Source organism: Sinohyriopsis cumingii, chromosome 8 (assembly GCF_028554795.1).
Source record: "Sinohyriopsis cumingii isolate HCF-2022 chromosome 8, ASM2855479v2, whole genome shotgun sequence".
In the NCBI taxonomy this organism is placed as follows: Eukaryota; Metazoa; Mollusca; class Bivalvia; order Unionida; family Unionidae; genus Sinohyriopsis; species Sinohyriopsis cumingii.
Window position 1 is genome coordinate 61,781,203 of NC_142968.1, and position 21,437 is coordinate 61,802,639.

Consider the following 21,437-nt stretch of genomic DNA (forward strand, 5'->3'; position numbering starts at 1 on the left):
AATGATCCCGTTTTACGCGATCATTTCACATGCGTTGATTTGCGTCTACAAGCGCAACTGCCGTCTTCAAGTAGACAGCACAAACTGCAAATAAAAAACATGATAATGTACCTATCACCGCTTACTTAGCGAACTTACACTGGATAAGAAAGCTCATTTTCTGATAGAGTGAAATGGAATGTTCTGATAGGTAACATTGCTATTTGTTGTAATCTGCATATTACAAGCCGATCGAAATCTCACGTCTCTGGCATAAATAATGGCAATGTATCTCATATTACACAGTTCACCGCTGTCAATGAATGCCATTTATATTCCCCCAAACGTCATGACCACTGCCTAAGATTGATATCAAAAAGTATAATTTGTCTCAAAGGAGTTCATATATTTCAGTTACATCAGCTGATTGCCAACATTTATTCACTTATTGATATAGTACTGCGATTTGAGCTATCTTTATTCCCAGATGTCTATATTGGGTAGGGATCACACGTTAGCAGTGTAGCAGTATAAAAATGAAATAAGTTATATTTAGAGAGCACGCGCAGTTCAATACCATCATTCTTATATACATTGTCATTCTGATAAAATGCACTAATTGAAAATTTAACAACGTGCAATCTACTAAACCTACCAACAACATCAATCTACTACAACTGGACACCCAATTCATTCAAAGAAAAAACAAAAAGTGTTATAGAAAACATAATGCTTGTTTCATATTAAACTTACAGTGACACCAATCTATGGCTTTATGATCTTCGAATGTGGTCGAAATTCCTCCAAAAGATAATTCAAGACAGGCATTGCCTATAACAATGTCAAATGGTGATTGCAAAAGAAAACATCATTCTTGCAACTCGGGAAAAGTACATTACATCGTCAAATAAAGCGCACGAGAAAAACGCGTCACATTTATGGATAATGTCACTCGATATCAGTTAATACTCACATATCCAGTACGCGTTGCTAGGTCTTACGTATTTCTCATTGGGACTAAATCATCTCTTCATTACTCAATTTCCAAAGGTATAATCACGCTTTGCTATGTCTTACCTATTTCTTATTACAACAAAATCACCTCCTTAAAACTCAGTTTCCAGTCTGAAGTCTTTAATCATATTTGATCTTTATTGTGTTCTGATGTAATTTTAACGATACTTTACTTGAAAATACAAACGTTTCTCTCGTATCTTTCTTCATCCTAATCTCAAAATTAAATCGGACAGATGGGGTTTCCTCTTCGGTAATGCTTCTTGGGTAAATAGAAGGGGGGGGGGAGAATTAAGTCAAAGAACAAAAAGTTATTAGTGTAGCCTTGAAACGTATCATTCTCTCAGTGTCTTTATTCGCTGGCCTTACATGTTGATAGATATTAATTGTTAGAACTGCAACTGTGGCAAATGCATTGTTTTCTATGATAACTGAACATGTTCTAAACGTGGCTAGTCAAAGCCATATGGAGAAATTTAGATTCTTTCTTTTGTAGAATAAATATTATGTGTATATTGTTGTCACCTTTAAGTCTATACTAAACGTTGCATGAAGATCAGATATGATTTGTTGAAGTTAAATTTGGACGTGTTTGAATATGTATGTTTTTTTTATTGACACTCCTCTAGGTGTGAGAGTATTGTACGTCAAATGTTCCAACACGCTCTTAAAGTAAAGAAAAGTTCCAAATGCTTTACACACGGACAGCAATTTTCAAACGTATTAATAATAGAGTATGGCATTACAAGGTAAGATGTTATTCAATGGAAACGTAATCGTACAAATAGTTTCACAGGTTCTGTGTTTTTCACAGAATGAGTCTGTCCGGTTAAAAATGCTATTAATGTTACAAGTCGTTCTATTTGTGTGGGGGATGTAACTTTCTCTGCCCTCAGAATTAAATGGCTTTCATGTGATGTTATGGACCTTAAAGTACACATATGTGTTTATCGTAACATGGGTACGTCAGTGTGTGAGAGCGAGCGAGCCAGCGAGGGAGCGAGAAAGAGAGAGAGAGAGATAGTATACTGCACCTTTATCATTGTTTGTACATTTTGTATGTAGTAAACGGACTCAAAAGGGTTAGTTGTTTTGTTGTGCTGTTTTCCGGCCGAGGAACACAAGAATGTTATTTAGTGACGAAACAATGGGAAAATATGCGATGGACAAGTGTATTTTGTATACTTGCGCTTGCAAAATTGATATAAGTTCATATCATTGGTTCTACAATATTGTATAATTTCTCAGGTAACAATTCTGAATGGGAACCCTGGTTGTCATGGACAGATTGCAGTGCCACCTGCGGCCCAGGCATTCATGTGAGGACTCGCAAGTGCCGTGTGATTGTTGAGCAATGTGTTGGAGCCTCGGTTGAGTCAAGTGAATGTGATAATGGACTATGCCAAGGTATTATTTGCCTGTTGTTGTAAATATATTTAAATGCAACTGGTTTACGTGGATAAAGAGTTGACAGAAATCAATTACCCCAAGTAATGACCTCCCAAAAGACACACTAGAATCAAATATAACAACTGATACTATATTGATTGTTTATAGACTTTTTTCAATTTGCATGCTTCAAACTTACATTCATAACTAATTTCCAATACATACTTCAAAATTACATACATTACTAAGTAATAATGTTATACCCAAGCTATCAATTTTCTCTCTCTCCCTCTTTCTCTGTCTGTTTTCTTCTTTCTCCTTCCATTGTCGAAAAATTATTGATTTCTAGAACTTAATATAGTACACCATAAACCTCTATAAAAATGGCAACTAGAGTTATATCAATTGCGCTGAAATTAGAAAACAGACATTCAGTTTTCAGTGATCTCTTTTATATGGTATTGGGCATTGTAACAACGAAGAGGCATTCATATATCAGCTTTCATAAACAATCATTGACAGTAACTATTAATAACAACAATTTCGAAAGGTACGCGAAACGTGAAGTACAGGCTACAGTGAAAAACTTCTGAAAAACCTGCGTCTAAATGCATATAAATGCATCCTCTCGCAAAGTTTCATGACTTTTTGTACGAGAGAATACGGGAATGGTTACAAAAGCTTATGAGTAAATATAAAACCTTAACTGGTATGCTAAACAAGTTAGAAGCCTCCCCAGGATTTCAATGCTATGGATCTAAGGAGAGAGCATATCTGAGGCTCGGTGAAGATGTAACTACATATATGTTACAACCTGTATGGACACAGACACCATCACTGCGGGTAGTAAACTGTGTTTGTTCTTCTTCTTAAAGGCGAGCTATGAAAATGATTCCTCAGAACCTGTTAAACGAAAGGTGTCGCTAGAAGTGAAACCCTTTGAAGAGTATGGCATCGATCATCCACCTAACGCATACATGTATAACCAAATCGAATGGATCACCAACCAGTTTGCATGCCAGCTAGGTGCACTTTTTTACATAATCAGGATTTTCGACACACGGCTTGCCAATAGAAGGGTTTCTTTTTGTGGCGGCCAGTACATCTGACAAAGGAAGAACGAGGGAAAGCCCCGAGAAAGGACCACCAACACAAAGGAAGCTACTGAGAGGCTTTTGCGCATACCCACGTTGGCCGAACCCGAGACTTGAAGACACGCCGGCAGAGGGAAGCAGTCAATGATTACTAAATTAGACTACTCGGCCATCCGGTGGTCACTAGCATACATATACAAATTCCACTCTTTGTAATTTCGAGATTTTTCATATAATTTTCATGAAAATTTTATAACATAGTAATTAATCTTATTTCGGTCACTGAAACATTTTTCAAAATGAAAACGCCTATCGGTAAGAAATAGTCATACAGTAGAGGTTGCATACCACATTATTTAGAGAGGTAAAATTCAAATAATTAGTGATCTCATTCCATTTGTAATACTGTTGCCACATGGTCGTCAAGATTCGTACGCAATTGGCGTATAAAACAAGGAAGGAACAATAATTACATATATTCCACGCGACCTTTGGTTCCAAACACAAATCTGAGGAGAGACAAGCAACTGTGAATTTCTTTCTGATCAAAAAGAAAGAATCGTACATGCATAAGATAGCGGATTTGACCCAAGCAGCAAATCGCAAATCATAAAGCAGATATCCTCCCATGTTTGAAATTGGATTTAAAATTTGTCACCGCTTCTGTCTCGAGTCTGCGTCCATGAATGTGAATGCAAACGTCAGAAAGAATCCAGCATCTATGCTGAATCAATGCGTTTCAAGAGGACTCGCATTTTTAATCAGACATTCAACCTGGCTAAACGTGAAACGGGTGGGAGGATGGACGCAAATCCATCTAGGATTACAGTCTAGAATTGCGTTCAGTTATTTGTGTGGAACTGCATTTGCATGTCGCAACAGAGAAGCATGAAAAGTGGTTTCCTCCACAGTTTGTGTTGTTATTTCCTTTTGTCGAGAGCGGAACCTTGCTTTATATTATGAAAAGGACAGTTAATCAATTTTAATTACGAACAATGATCATTCGTTAACTATAATAATTTTACATTTTCGTGTGTTATAATTAGATCTAGTCTTACGGAATTTAAAATGATTTAATCTGCAATAGGTTGGAATCATTTTACGCATCTGTATCACTTCAGCACCTAACAAGTATATTTCTTATAGTCTCATCTGTTGATTTACATTTTCTTGTCAAGGTTTAATTTAATATTTATTTGATTTGTGGCACAATACAGACATAACAGGCAAAGCGTTTATAGCTAAGTCATTGTTAGAATCTGAGTTAATAATACCAAATTGCTCTTGATTTCTGACTCAAGATGCTGCCGGAGGAAACAAACAAAATATTTGCAACATATGCGATTCAATTAAGATATAATTAATTCGTTTTCCTAAAATCAAAGCATACATGAATAATTATTTCATTTGATTTTGAGATCCTTTTGTGAGGTCATATGCCACTGTTTCTGTAAATTGTTTCGGATTAATGATATGCGAGCAGCAGGGAAGTTGTACAGACCAGACCCCCAGACCAAAATAAAGCTTTCTACGCAAACTTTCTCCGTAGAAGCCTCAGATTTCAAAAATAAGCCTTCCTGCGAGAATTAATTTGCGTAAATTCGTTCCCGATTGCAATTTTTGTGTGCAAAAATCATTGATTTTGGACAGCAATTTTGGGGGGGGGGGTAGGAGAAATTTATTCCATCGATGAAGTTTGCAAAGTTTGGCTGTTGATCCTAATTTTACCTCGCATTAAAACAATATAGTTGAAAATAATATGAGTCCGAAAGCTAGCACAGTTGGAGAGCCTCATTCTGCCAGATTAGCGCGAGAGCAATTAGCGGCAGTGAAGAAACTTATCCCGGTAAAACAATTATTTAAGAAAAAAGTTCGTGATTACGAAGATTCTTAGTATGGAATTACAGAGATATCGTCAAAGTTGTTGAGTCCAGTCACTGGAGCAATCGAGCAAGTCGCATACGGCGATAAAAAGGAAGATAAGGAACTCAGGAAGAAGGGGCTTATTCCTATGACGAGAGACATTGAGCAACACACTCGATTATTGCCGGAGCGAATAGTACAAACACAAACACGAGCACAAGCACAAGCACGAGCACGAGCACAAGCACAAGCACAAGCACAAGCACAAGCACAACAAGAACAAGCACAAGCACAAGCACGAGCACAAGCAGAATTGAGGACGGGGCAAATTCCTGAAGAATTAGATGAAGATCAAAAATTACGGCAAGAACAAGCGCAAGAAGAAGAACAAGAGCAAGAGGAAGAAGAAGAAGAAAAAAAAGAGGAAGATAAAGATATTCAACCTCGAGATATAATAAAAAAAAATTTGCCAAGAGTGGTTGGGAAACAATGGAAAAACAATTTGACTTATTTGGTAAAGATATTAAAATATTTGCTATATTTGCCGAAGATTCCTTTGACAATAGAAAAGTTTTTTTAACGGAGGAGGGATTGAAAAAAATTAAATCGCGTGAATCTTGGTATAATAATTTATTTCGAGCCAAATATAATTTACTTGAGGTGAAGAAAACAAGTTTTCTTTATAGTGATTTTCTGGATCTCGCAAAAGCAAGAAAAGAGGAAAAAAAATCTTCGGGGATATCGCAAAAATCAACTCAACAAGAGAAAGAAACTGCGAAGTCCGACTATGAAAATCTTCATAAAGCTATCGGAATTGTTTTTACCCGTGATGTGCATGAACAAATCGCAAGGGGAGAAAATTTAGTAGATATCGCCGCGGATTATGATGATAGGGATAAATATTTTAACCCCAGTGTTCGTGGAAAACCTCTTGAAAAAAGCAAATATATCGACTGGATATATTTTGCTAGTAAAAAACCACCTTACAAACGTGATGACGAATATTTTAAATTTATGGAAAAAGTAAAACAAAAAGAAAAAGAAAAGGAAGATAAGGACGTGTTAACGGAGTGGTTTAACGAACCATCAAAATCAAAGACAGGAAGCGGATATACCGTTTGCCCTGACAGCGTTGTCAACGACGTGTCTCGCCTCGAAGTATTAATCGGAGGAAAACGAGCCGGAAATAACTCTCGCGAAATAATCAACGAAGCCTCAGATATTTGTCAGCGATTATTCCGCGGTGGTGTCATCGACTCTCACATTTACAAGGAACTTGTCGATGAGCTCATCGATTAAAACAACACAATTGAAATAACATGATTGTTCACAAACATCAGCGCAGACCCAGACAGGTCCGCATAGTAAACTCTAGATTGCCTGTATACAAATATATACACGGCAATGGATTCGGCGATATCATTGGAAGTCTCGTTACGCGAGTAATACCTAAAATCGGACCCACGATCAAACAATTCGCGTCAAAAGCAATAGGAAAGATCGGCGAGACTGCCATTTCTGGTATCGGTAATTTGGCCAGTAAAGGCTTCAATACTGTCAAAAGTAAAATATTAAATTTAATGCGTAAAAAACAACCCGTCAAATTACCTAGCACCAGAGAAATGCCACCCGAGATCAGTAAAGTCATAAACGACGCGGCAAATAAAAAAATAAACGATCTAGCGCAGGAAGTTGCTAAGACAAATCTAGTAAAGGAAGTTGCTAAGACAAATCTAGCAAAGGAAGTTGCAAATACAAATCTCGCAAATGAAGTTGCAAATACAAGCTTCATTTCAGGTAGTGGTCTTTGTTTTAGATGATATTCTTAATAATAAATGTTCGCACAAGTGTCAAATGCAGTGTTCGACATGGACGAGCCTGTAGGCAGAGACACATCCGTGCGGGATTTCCAGTATTTCTCGTACGATGCAGTTGACCCAAATACACCTAATCGCTTGGAAATTCAAGTTCACGATACAACAAGATATTTTCTTCCATCTGAGGCATATATCGAAGTTGTTGGGAAAATTAAGAAAAACGATAATACCGACTATGGAGCAGATTTTAAAGTCGGATTTGTCAATAACGGCATTATGGCATTATTCAAGAGTGTCACTTACATGATCGATGGAAGAGAAATCGAATCAATCACGGACAACGTTGATATAGCAACAACGATAATAGGACTAGCGAGATACTCGGATGATTTTACCAGATCAGCCGGCCCTAGTATGATGTTCGCCAAAGATAATACTGATCTCGCTGATCATATCCAGTATACCACCGGTGTACCGCAATCTTCCGCTGGCGCTGCCGCCACAAACGTTGATGTAATGCTCGGCATCAATAATAATTATAACCTTGGATTTGCCACGCGGAGAGCTATGCTAAAGGGAGATGAACGAAGATTCTCATGTGCAATTCCGTTATCTCACATTTTTGGATTTTGCAGACATTTCAGAAAAGTTATTTACGGAGCAAAACACACGATAACTTTCATTCGAGACGCTGCTGGCAGTGACAAAGCCATCTGGAGAGACGCTGTTGTTGTTGATCAAGGTAAAGTACTACTAACTAAATTTACCTTGTGGATGCCAGCGATAGTTCCATCGATGCTCGAGGAAGAAAAATTATTATCATTCATGAATCAAGGAGGAAAATCCGTCATGTCCTGGTTGACAACGATGACAGACTCCTGTGATGTTAATATCAATGGAATATTTACCTGGCGAATTGCGTCACAACAGGGTGCTTCGGCACCTAGGCATATCTTCGTTGCTCTTCAAAACGCAAACAGATACGATCAACTTCACAGTCATATGATATTCGACAAATTTGCAGCAACAAACGTTTCACTGAGAATAAACGGCCAGCAAGAACCATCGGAGGAAATAGCCATCGATTTTGAAAATTTTTCGACTGCTCGCGCGTATCATCGATTGCTAAGTTTCATGGGCCGCGATCAAAATATCGATACCGGATTGCAAATATCACAGTTGGATTTTAATACTCGCTATCCCATCTATTACTTCTCCTTGGAGCATCTCGATTTGGTAAAACAATCTGTTGTCGATATTCATTTCAAAGCCAGAATTAACACAGCCGGAGCAGCAAGAGCCATCGCGGTAATCCTCAGCGATAGAACAATGATCTTGGAAGGAATCAGCGGCAGAATGAGAGTCATCGATGCTCCTGTCGAGAATATGTGACAAATTCTAAATTTAGATTAAGCGGTTATTAATATGCCATACGAACACGTCAGTGTAACTCTGACACCGGGTCAGATAAAAAAGCTCCATTCAGCAACAGCAAAGCGAAGCGGTTTGAAATTAACCTTGAAAAACAATCAGATTCACGGTGGGCCTAACAAACTATCACTAACTAGAGGTCAACGTGAACGATTTACCAGAGCCAAATCAGCGAATTCCGGCGTTCATCTGAATCTCTCAATAGGCGCAATCAAAGACATGGTCAAAATAGGCGGATTTCTTCCTTTTCTTCTTCCTTTACTGGCTCCGTTAATAACAGGCGCAGTATCGGCCTTAGGTGGATTCGGGGCTAAAAAAATAATAGAAAAAGTTACAGGAGGACGATACGGTAAAAAAAAATATCGCGGATCCGGCCTAAGATTAGGGCGACCCCCTTTGTACGGATCCGGCCTAAGATTAACACGCCCCTATCAAATTTAGATCTAATCAACGAAGCAAAGAAAAAAAAAAAAAATTTTTTTAGAGGCGTATTTATGCGAGATCAACTACCAGAAAAACCAAACCCTACCGAGACAGGAATAATAAATCTCGATAAAAATACCGGCCCTGGTACGCACTGGGTTGCCTACTCGATTAATCCTCGCGAAGTTATTTACTTTGACTCATATGGATTAGCACCGCCAAATGAATTTATCAACTACGTGTCTTCGCTGAAACTTCCGGTTTGGTATTCGACTCTTCCAACACAAACATTAGCAGATCCACCAATATGCGGCCCAGAGTCAATTAACGTCCTCGAAGCAATTTCAAAATCATCCGGTCCTTATAACAAAATTTTATTTGAATATACCGTAGATAAATATCATGGTTGACATTTATGGTAGATCCCTCTTCAGGAAGGAAAAGGAAAAAGAAATAGAAGGCGTCGATGTATCAAAATTCGCAACCAAGAGTGATATTAACAATCTCCTATCGTTGTCAGAGATAGATCCTGGCGAAATTGCTATTTTTCAAAATACCGAAGGGCGGTTACAAACTAGCAATGTCAAAATAGCTGATATAATCAAGCGAGATGAATATAACGAACGCATCGAGCAGTTTACTCGCTTGTCAGATTCTGTAACAAAATCCATCGCTGACGTCACTGATCTTATCGCGAAGTTGCCATCGAAGGCCAATATCGCTGATGTAGAAAAATCCGACAAGGAGTTATCAGCGGCGTTGCTGCTAAAAGTCGATAAGGCAACCTACGATGATGCTCAAGAAAAATTTGTAAAACGACTAACCAAATTAACTAACGATCTTAAAAAACTCGACGATGCCTTGGGTAAACTTAGCAAAAAAGTTGACGAGAATATAAAAAAATCCACTGACACTTCATTCGTCGCAGATCAGCTAGAAAAGAAAAAAGTTGATCAAGAATTACACGATGACCTCAGCGATAAGGTAGGAAAAATTAACGATGATATCACTAAAATTATTGCCGATATTGGCGAAATAAAAACCACAATGGATAAGAAAGGCGATAAAGTATTATACAGTGATCTCAGCGAGAAAACAAAGAAAATAAATGAAGATATCGCCCAAATCAACAAAGATATTGAAGCGGCACGTGGATTGTCGCGTCAGGATGCGTACGACGATCTTACCGAGAAAACAAAATTAATCAATGAAGATATCGCCCAAATCAACAAAGATATTGAAGCGACACGTGCACTAATATTTCAAAAAACCGATAAAACATCACATAACGATCTCAGCGAGAAAACAAGAAAAATCGACGAGGATATTACTAAAATCAGCGTAGATATTGACGTGATGCGTGAATTAGTAAGTCAAAAAGTCGATAAAACATCACACGACGAGAAAGCAAAATCCATCAACGATGATATTAACGCGGTACGCCAAATCGTAAACGAAAAAGTCGATAAAACATCACACGATGACCTCCACGAGAAAACAAAAAAAATCAGCGGAGATGTTACTAAAATATCCGAGGAAACCTCCGCGGTGCGTCAAATCGCAAATGAAAAAGTCGATAGAATATTACACGACGACCTCTACGAGAAAACAAAATCCATCAACGACGATATTGCTAAAATTAAAGAACATATTAACGTTGAACTCGAACTAGCACGTGAAAAAAACTATCACGGAATCAACTTGGACTACATCGATAAATATGAAAAAATGAAAGAAAGCCTCGATTTTTCTTCAGGTTCTGTGTATATGCTGGATTTGTTCGAGGATGGTATCAAATTATTGTTTGGTGAAATTATTAACGAATACGAGAAACAAAAAAAATTATTAGATCATTTTTTCCAGGAGTGTATATTTAACGTGCAAACTTCATGTAACGAAATTACCATAACAATAGAGCGAATAAATAAATTAGCCGCTGATATGGAACTCATTAACAACCTAGCGACGGAAAATATACAAAACAGCGCTGTTTTTGGTATTGGTTATATTATCACGGCATTCATGCAAAGACATAACCTAACCGAGAGGACACTGCTAAGTTACAAATTTCCTGGTTATAACGTTAATGAAATGAGAAAATTTGTCACTGATACCACTGATAAGTTATTTCCTAAATTACACGATGCGTGGGCCAAGAAAAAATTCCAAGCAGAATCGATTTTGCAGCATAACAACGATGGAGTGGGGCAAGGACGGCATATTTCACCTGGTATCGTTAATATAACAGAAGTTATCGCGATTTATCTTCACGCGGATGTTGTCGAAGGCAGCTACAATGTTGATTCGTCAGAGTCAAATCAGGCGCAGCAGGGATTTATCTTGTATTCGTTTTCCCCTAACGTCTCTCCCGGATATTTGATAATAAAAGAGCCAGTAAATCCGTTTTATCTGCGATGCCACAATCGATTATTATCAAGGATAAATTTCAAACTAACGAATCAAGACGGAAATTTGCTTGATATACGCGGAGAAACATTAAGTATCAATCTGCTGGTAAGATCATGAGAATCTGTCCACGGGGGAAAAATGGGCCAAAAAAATAAATAAAATCCAGGGAAATTTTCAAAATTAGTATTTTTTTTTTAATTTTTGATGGGGTAAATACCCGTCAAATCGAGTAATTTATATAATTTCGTGAATCTGCTGGGTAAATTACCCGTCAAATTATGAAATTTATATAATTTTATGTTTTTGATGGGGTAAATACCCGTAAAAATAAAGAAAATTGGATAATTTCAGTAAATAAATTATTTTGGTAAATAATAAAAAAAAATTAATAAAAATCAGAAAAATTAGGAAATTTGCGTAATTTTATGTTTTTTATGGGGTAAATACCCGTCAAATCGAGCAATTTATATAATTTCATGAATCTGCTGGGGTAAATACCCATCAAAATTATGTAATTTATATAATTTCGTAAATTCGTTGGGGTAAATACCCGTCAAAATTGCAAAAAATAAATAAAATCCAAGGAAATTTTCAAAATTAATATATTTTTATTTTTTTTTGTTATTTGTGGAATTTTTCAGGAGGATATTTCCTTGGCCTTGTTCTCATCGACAAGTTTTTTCAGTTGTCTGATGCGCGAGCTTGTAATTTTTCTTGATTCATATTCGTCGGATAAAATCAATCTAGCTTTTTCTACCAGCGTAGATAATTTAACAAAATCCTCGATGCGATCATCGCTGACTGTCGCAAGTGATTGATACATCGCGATTTGGATTTTCTTTATTAATTTGTATTCGGATGGTAGCGTGTATTTGTATTCAAGTTTCCCCTGAACAATCGTCTCGAATTCGGATCGGATTTTATTCGTGTCTAGATCCGATGAGAGATTTATTTTTTTCCTCAGATCATCGATAGCTTCGATAATATTGTTTATGGTTTGTTCATCCATGTTATATTAATTTTGTAATATTTAATTATTCTTCGTCGAATATTATTGGTATATAGGAGAATTTGATCCAAGTGCCGAGATTATATGAAAATGTCGCGTGAATTATTCCCTCTGCCGCATATCGCACCGATGCTGGATGAATACGAAAATACCTCCCAGCGCCTCTCATCGACGTGAATATCATCTCCTCACCCGTTTCTTGATTTATTGATTTAACCGACTTAGCTGATCGTGCGCCACCGGTATTGCCGGATCTTAAATTTTCGCTCTGCGTCACTGCGCGAAGATTGGAAAGTTTATTATTGATTTTATTTCCATCGATGTGATCGATAACAAGTCCAATCTCTATTGGTCCGTGATAGCACTCGTATACGAACCGATGGTTGGAATAATTTTCGCATCTTCTTTTTTTGTTTTTACCGACTGAAAATCTGAGATAGCCATAGTTATCAACCCTACCAACATTTTTCTTTGTTTTGATGTTTCTGACGGTACCATCCGATGATGCTTCGTAACCCTCGATAGTTGGATGAGATTTATACTCGTGCGTGATTGTCATTGCAGGAATCGTCAATTTCATTTCCATATACAATATTCTGTTTGTTTAAATCATAATTTGCCTTGAATCGATTAATATAATCTTCTTCGCATGTTATCACCGACGAGGATCTTTTTTTGTAATATCTGAGCAATTCTCGATAATTTTTCCCTCCACAGGACAAACACAATCGGGTCTTTCCTCGTGTGCCAACTTGACAAACTAAACATCGCTGTGGTCCTTTACTGCCTCGTCGAATCGCGTATATGTGAGCACCACAATATTCGCCTCTGCAGGATTTGTCGCATGATTTTGTTGATCCGATTGGTATCCACGAACATTTATTCATTATAATTTAGATATTTGTCTAAAATATAATAATGGATGTATTTGATCTTGATGAGGCAGAATATATCATACCTGAGGTCGATCGCGCCAAGAGAGAATTCCTCGATGATGGAGCGATTCATGTTTGGTCGACATGGAAAACTAACGCTGTTGATGCTACGATGAACCTAGAGCGGGCAAAGAAGATAATCGAGCACATAAAATTCGAACACAAGGAAGAGCGATTTATCTTTGGGATAAAATTTATTGCACAAATGCCTGACGACACTTGGATTATTCGCGATAAACGAGATCCCGTGCGTGGCGGTAAGAAAAACGTCGTTCTTGATAAAAATTCGAAGCTAGGATTATTATTGGGAATCGATGGTCCTTATTATGCTAGGGCGTATCCATCTAGCGCTGTTGTTTATGGAATTTATCGGTTGAATAATAATCCGGACATGAAAAATCTACCTGTGATGAAAGAATCACCGATGATAAACTGCGTGGCTGAGCGCGTTATCGAGCATATGAAAAACGCTCGTCGCGGATCCGGATTGACTCAGTTGAGGTTGAATAAAATTAACTCATGGGCAAAGACAGTTGTTGATGGCGCATCGATTGACGATGTTGCTGTGTTGAGCAAGAAACTTAAATTTCCTATTACCGTGAAAACACTATCGGGAGAAATATTATATTCGTCGCCATATAAATCTCGAGGAGTTCCAATCGAAATTGTTGATCATAATTCACATGCGTGGTCGCAGTCGGTAATGATATTCCCGCGAGATCGGGTTGTTAAATTTTATCCTGTGGAAGGCGCTGATGCCATGTTTCGATATATCAAAATATTAGCCGCGTCTGATCCAATATCGGTTTGGTTATTCTCGAGTGAAGAAAAATACGATCAGTTTATCTTGCCGCGAGGAGATATTTACCGAGATGAAAAATTACATGAATCTATGAAAAATATCGCGGTGAAATATTCGTCAAATCCCGATCAGTTATTAACGAATTGTTTTACGGTTCCGTCTGTTGCTGCTCACGCTGCCAGAGAGAGAAATTCGTGGAAACCTACAAGGAATGAATTTCTCACTGATATTCAACTTAGCTGTATCGAATACGGCCATGGCGGATTGTGGAATACCAAATATTATTTCGAAGATATGATCTCCGTTGATATGAGCGCGTGCTATCCTGGAAGTTTCCTCGGATACGGCGATTGTGCGGATTATTTTGCTAAATTTGGTCATCCCACCAGCGAGATGACGAGAGTTGCAATTAACGGACCGTTACCTGATTTTGTCATGACCGGATTCGCTTGTGTTACTTCATTCGAGTTTGCTGAAAATTTACATAAAATTTGTTATATTTGTTTTGGTCGGCATTTATCTCAACGTCGTTGGGTCCCTATAGTGTTATTGAGGTATATGCTGGATTCATCAATGTTAATATCGTTGACGGTTAGCGAGGCGATTATATCGTATAGAAAACAAACCGAAGTTTGGTTGCCGACGGATTGTGAAAACGCGAAGGATATTGGAAGAAAAATAATTGGCAAATTTACTCAAGGAGGATCCGTTGATCATAAACACCGACACGCTAGGTTGTTTATCAATGATGCCGAGATGGACTTTATTATTGCCGATACAGTATCGCGAGGAATATTCTGCAATAGAGAGAATATTATCATTGACGGAGAAAAATTAGGTACCGTAATTAGCTATCTCGACGGAGAATCAGCGCAGTATACGCATTTGAGGTCTTCGATGCTCGCTTATGTGAGTATAAATTTACTGTCGATGATAAATAAATTTTCTGATATCGCAGTAAGGGTCGCAACGGACTCGTTTTATATCGATAAGAAATATCAGTATAGGCTGGATAATTTAATCGCCGATGGTTCTTGGGGCACTTGGAGGATAAAAAACGAGGATATCCTAGATTACTGTGAGGACGCTGATGTCGAAGATTGCGATAAATTTCATCGAGATAAATGCGAGGAAATATCGACGGCTGCATCTGCATTTGACCCGATTTCACGTAACAAATTCGTCTACATGAATGGTCCTGGTGGTAGCGGTAAAACAACGCGAGCGATAAATTTATTTGCGAAATCTGATATGATCGTGTTGACTCCAACTCACAGATTAGCGCGAGAAATAAGGCAACGCGGCGTTGATTCTGGTACTTATCACAGTTATTTCAAATATAGCGGTGGATTATGGGATTCGGCTCGCATGGGAAACAAATATATCAACAGAATTATAATATTTGATGAAATTTGCACAGTAAATTTAGTTGTATTAAAATCGTTCCTGGCATGGCTGGAGGAGAAAAATACCGCTGTGATAATGTGCGGAGATCATGGCCAGCCTGATCCGATTGATGGAGAATCTTTTCACGAATGGCTCAGAAATTTCGTTGACTATTATGAGGAAATCGACGCTGATTATAGATCCGATGATATTTTACTGACTGAATTTAAGAAAATAATTCGATTGCGACCGAATAAAATTCAATGCGATGTGATGAGAAGAATAATCGACGAGACTCCGATGGATATTTTTCTAAATTTGTGGCGTCCCGATCATTTGATTGTTGCTAGTAGGAAAATTGTTCGCGATGTTATTCAGGAAATGTTATTCAAGCTTCATTGTGAGAAATTTCCAACATTGCAGGTGCCGTTGTGTTACAGGCCCGCTGATACCAGAAAACAAAATATCAGTGTTACTTTACCCTGTGGAGAGGAAAAGATCCTGGTACTGAACGATATTATTCTTGTTGATATTAATCTTGTTAATGACGCGATAAACGCAGAAAGATCGCCATGGAAACAAGGATATGCAACAACGATACACTCGTCGCAGGGATTAACCGTGGATGGCCAAGTTTGGATCGTCGATGATAGAATTTCCTGGTCAAATTTAGTTTATTTAGCCGTGTCAAGAGTAAGAAAATTATCTCAGTTAGGTAGAATTCGGTTTCACATTAATGACGCTGGCGGTAGTTGAGTATCTTTCGGTATTATTTGTAATTCCTCCTTGGTAAATCCGCGTTGTGGCGCTAGCGAATCTAGGAAATAAATTGCTGGTCTTCCCGATGATCTTGTTACGGATGATATTTTATGTGTTGTAACGCTCCAATTTGGATCAGTTGCTCTTTTTCTTCCTCCTTCAGCCTCGCCTTCTTTATATAAATACCTGACCGTGACGCTACCTAGCACAGGCGGAATTGTGGAATCTCGCTTTAGGGGTATATTTGGTTTTGTAATTGCAATTGCAGGTTTCATTGCTATTGTTCTCGTTGTCTCGTTATTTAGTGCGTTAATCACGTGAGGTAATCTTGTTACCCAATCATGAGATCGATTATCTTGAATAAATTCACGCGCGTACTGGTATCCGAATAATCTTTCCGCGAGAGTTTTATTGAATCTTTCGACGATAGCCTGATTGTGATGAACACCTACAATACCGCGACGGATTTTAACATTATTCTTTTTCATCAATGAAGTAACCGCGCCGAGAAATTCTCGACCTGGATCAACCTGGAGAAGCTTCGGCCATGTTAATGGAGATCGTGAATAAATTTCGCTAAACGCCTTAGCAATCTCTGTTGCTGTTTTATTCGATAACGGTTCCGCTTCCTTGTATCTGCTAGCGATATCAACAACCGTCAACACATACTTGTATGTGACTCCGTCGACGGTATCGTAAGGAAGAAACATTAAATCAGCCTGATGGACTTCATTAGGGACGCTGACAGAGAAACTCGCATATGATATTTTCTTAGGTGGAGGAAGATAAATTTGCCAGACTGCCTGTTTCGATAGCCACGATTCAGTAACGGACTGTTTTACTTTAGCGGCTTTGGCAAGTTTGGCTATTGCTGATTTTCCTCGCCAGAATCCTCGCGGAGAATAATATATTTGCTCCATTATTATTTACCAGCGCCGAATACTAATTTACCTTTCATCGCGCCTTTTATCAACCAGGTTGCCAATTTTTCTTTGAAACTTTTGTCAGGAATCGCGTCTATTGCATGAATTAGCCTAATATCAGCGAGATGTCTTTGTTGTAAATCCCCGCTACGATACGCAAGATCGTGATAGTAGCACGCGTTATCGATGGCGTTTACTGGATCTTCACCGGGATTTGGTTGATTATTATCGTTGAGTCTTATATCGAGCCTTGTACCGGGTCCGCAGTAATTGTATCCTGGCAGATGTTTTTCTCCGGGATATTTTGCCCAAGGCAGCCCAGGTAGATTTTTCATGGAGGCGGTAATGTCTCCTCCGGTTCTTCTATTTTTTTTTTTACAAATTTAAACTTGCGTGTCTTACAAACTTCGCATTCTCCTGCAATTGCGTTCCTGTTATTGCGTGTGACGATTTCGATTGGATTTATCGTAGCTGTGCGCGTGCGACACTTAACACAATATAGATCCATGTATTTTAGTAACATGAATGTAATTGATTTTTCCGCCACGAAGCGACGCGAGCAAGCGAAACACAACGCGGTATTACCGAATTCGATAAGGATGATAATCATTGGCCCGTCCGGTTCTGGAAAGACGCAATTGTTGCTAAATTTGATAATGCGATGGTTAAAATGGGATAAGTTGTATTTGGTTGCACCGTCCGTTGAAGATCAGCGTTGTTATCAAGTGCTAAAGGAATTTAGCGACAATACCGACGAAGGCACAATCGAATTCATCACAGACATCAATGAAACCCCATCCGTGGAAAATTTAGATGGCGATGTTAATAATCTTGTCGTATTCGATGATGTTATGCTGGATAAGCAAACTAATCCGGCTAGGATATTCTCGCGTGGCCGACACAAGAACACCGATGTTATTTACGTGACGCAGCGATATACACAAATTCCAAAAGTAATTAGGGACAATTGTAACATCTTATCGGTGTTCAATGGCGTCGATACTCACACGCTAAGAAATATTCATCAGACTTGGTGTAACGGCGATATGGACATAAACAAATTCAAAATTTTCTTCAGCCGCGCCCAGGCAACACCGCATGGTTTTATCACGATTAATCTTCACGATCCGCGTAGTAGATATCGAATCGGTCTTGATCAAATTTATTCATAAATTAGCAGCCAAATCTTTGCAAACTTCATCGACGGAATAAATTCCCCCCCCCCTTTTTTTCCTTGTCTAGAATCATCGAATTTGCACACAAAAAATTGCAATCGGGGTTGAATTTACGCAAATTAATTTTCGTAGGAAGGCTTATTTTTGAAATCTGAGGCTTCTACGGAGAAAGTTCTCGTAGGAAGCTTTATTTTGGTCTGGGGGTCTGGTCTGTACAACTTCCCTGCTGCTATATGCGACAATAACCTCCGTATGGATTAGTCAAAATGTACATGTTTGTAGCGTTGACCATGATATATGTAAATTATAACTTTCGTGTGCGCTTAAATAAAAGCAGTAGCATAAAACGTCAATCCTTTTCAAGAGGGACAAATATCGTTCGCATAGTAATCTTCGCGTGAAATTTACCTTTGGAGTTAGTTACAGGAGTGAAATGTGACATTTTATATTGCGAGTTGTTAGATACTAACGAACAGTTTTGTCGCGGTAGCACTTGTATATTAGTTGTGGCATGGTTCGACGACGATGAAGTATATGGCGCTGTTCAGTATGGGGAGCGGAGGTCCCTAGCGACAAGTGGTTTTGATAGAGATTGGTAGCCCTGTAGAAAGACTGATGTTTTCGCACACTTTACTTTGAATACTGCTGGATGCCAGAATTGTATCGGTAGCTGTCTACTATTGATTTTGTAATGCATGATTAAATAATCCGCTTGTGAAGGTCAGTGTTCATTATTTAAATGCTGAAAGATTACCTTTAGAAAACGAAAACTAATTAGAGCAGTACTGATAGACTGAGCATAACACAAACATATTTATATATATATATATATATATATATATATATATATATATATATATATATATATATATCTGGTTTCGGCGATAAGTGATTAACAAATTAATAGAGTGTGAAAAATTTAGGGGATCAGATTCATCGACTCTAAGTCGGTTCTTAAATTAGATTTGAGACTCTTGAATCCAATTGACGGTACATTCTCAAGCAGCAATCAGTTACGATTCATGGCCACAAATATTACGTTCATGAGCATTCGGGGACAGGTGAGTTACATTGGAATTGCTGATGCAACAAACATACCGTATGTCGCATTTTGTTATTTACGTCTCTCTTTGTATGTTTGTTAGAAGTTCAATGACTATTTGTGGGCTTAGTGGGAGTCTGTTTTTTGAGACTATATTTCTCAAACGGAATAATAAGCCAACGTCTAGGAACACAAGTCACAATGTACAGTTTTTACGAAACCTTATATTAGCAAGCATTTCTTTCCTAAACAGGACGGCTCCCCCCCCATCCCAGTCTTCCTAACATAAGAATGTCTCGGATATTTTTCAAGCATAAATGTTTAGCAATTTCAGATAGGAATAATTAGGTGTATTATGTACTTGTGTCACGTTTTATAGTACCAGTCATACAAGTCATATAATTACGGCTTAGAAATGCGAACTGATCAATCATACAAAATGAAGAAACAAAATCCATACAAGTGTGAACAATTAGCGTCTTGTGAATTCTTAGTCTTTAGCTGAGAGAGGAGAATAATTCATGGGGAGGGGGCTTTCAAAAATTCTTCAGTTGATAAATGCTGGTGGCTTGAGGTCCTAGGAGAAAAGGAAACATTGGCCTCAAAATAACCGCACGCAGGTGTTATTTGATTCGCTCGGTAGCAAGGTGCTGCAAGACCGATGGCATACTCCACAGGTAGTAATATAATTTCTTATTTGCTTTACCATTCTGTTCTCAAAATGAGAGTATCGTATTGCAAATACATCAGTTGAATGTAAATATGCATTCATCCATTCACATAACGGGTCGTTGTTGATTATTTGTCTTAAAATAGGCAAGGAGATCATACAATGATAGCTGCACTGAATATAAAGTTGCTAGACCATAGAGAGCAAGCACAGCTCAATAATTTGCAATCCGGATCACTGGTTGGTCTAATGGCCTCTGAATACCTAGCCTTTTCATTTTCTGCAACTGTAAGGCTGCTCAATATTTGTATACTTGTCAGTGAATAGATTTTACCAGGCTAAAAATTGTTTGCAGGTTAAAATAATAGCACATACAAAAAGGTAATCTTAAGTAATTTTGCTCTTTCTCATCATCAAATTGTGTTTTCATTAAATCTTTGTTCGATTAAAAATACATGCATGAAATATTAACTAAAAACACAACGTATACACATTCCACCTCAATTCTCTTCAGTAATGTCCCCATCTATCAACCCGATATATCAGTGCTTTCGTTCAACTTAAAGACGAATTTATTTTGAAAAGCTAATAATTGTCGTATATTATGCTCACATTAACGACAATCTAATGGTTGTTAATGCCGATATGTTCTGACATTCCCTCAGGAAGAATTAACAATATGTATCAACACAAAACTTCCAACCTCAGGAAGCACGCTCTCTCATGGAATATCCAAAAGTTAACGCTATAATTCACGCGTAATATTTTCTAAATGCATTACCTGCTTCGACGTACAGTGGTATGCTGTTTTGTAACGTGTCATTCCAGAAATAGCAGACCATCTGTTACTGTAGACTTCAGTGACAGAACGGTAGATTCAAGTATAAAAGTTTCGTCCTGCATGTGTAGCATTCGGTTACAGCTTGTGATCAAATGCATTAACATTTTAACTGACTTCTAAACTTCATTGACGATTGAAGGCGCAGACCGAAAAACAAATTTCTTGACTGGACATATCATTCAAAGCATTGAGGATAGTTATCGCTCTTCTCCTTGATAATAAAATCGAACAAATCATCGCAAACCGTTTCCAATGCTGAAATAGAATTTATACGCAGATTTATGCATCAGTATTAAGATAACTTTTCCCAATGAAATATCGAGCGCGAGCGAAAAGTAGTTAACATACGTTGCCCCCAACCTCTCCTGTTATAGAAAGTGTACATCTTAATTTAAATTCAAGGAAGGATACATAAAGACATCTAAAGTAGAAATAGGAAAATAGTATGAGACAATTGTTATATTTATGCAGGTTTA

The 21,437-nt window shown here is 37.9% G+C and overlaps 1 protein-coding gene across 1 annotated transcript in view; it reads left to right on the forward strand.

The window, feature by feature from the left end:
* The window catches only part of LOC149793665 (SCO-spondin-like), a 120,887-nt gene that overhangs the window by 35,087 nt on the left and 64,363 nt on the right, over nt 1-21,437 (forward strand). Inside the window, exon 10 of the mRNA XM_089969032.1 lies at nt 2,242-2,400. Coding sequence (XP_089825158.1) covers nt 2,242-2,400 — 159 coding nt within the window. The remainder of the gene's footprint in view (nt 1-2,241; nt 2,401-21,437) is intronic.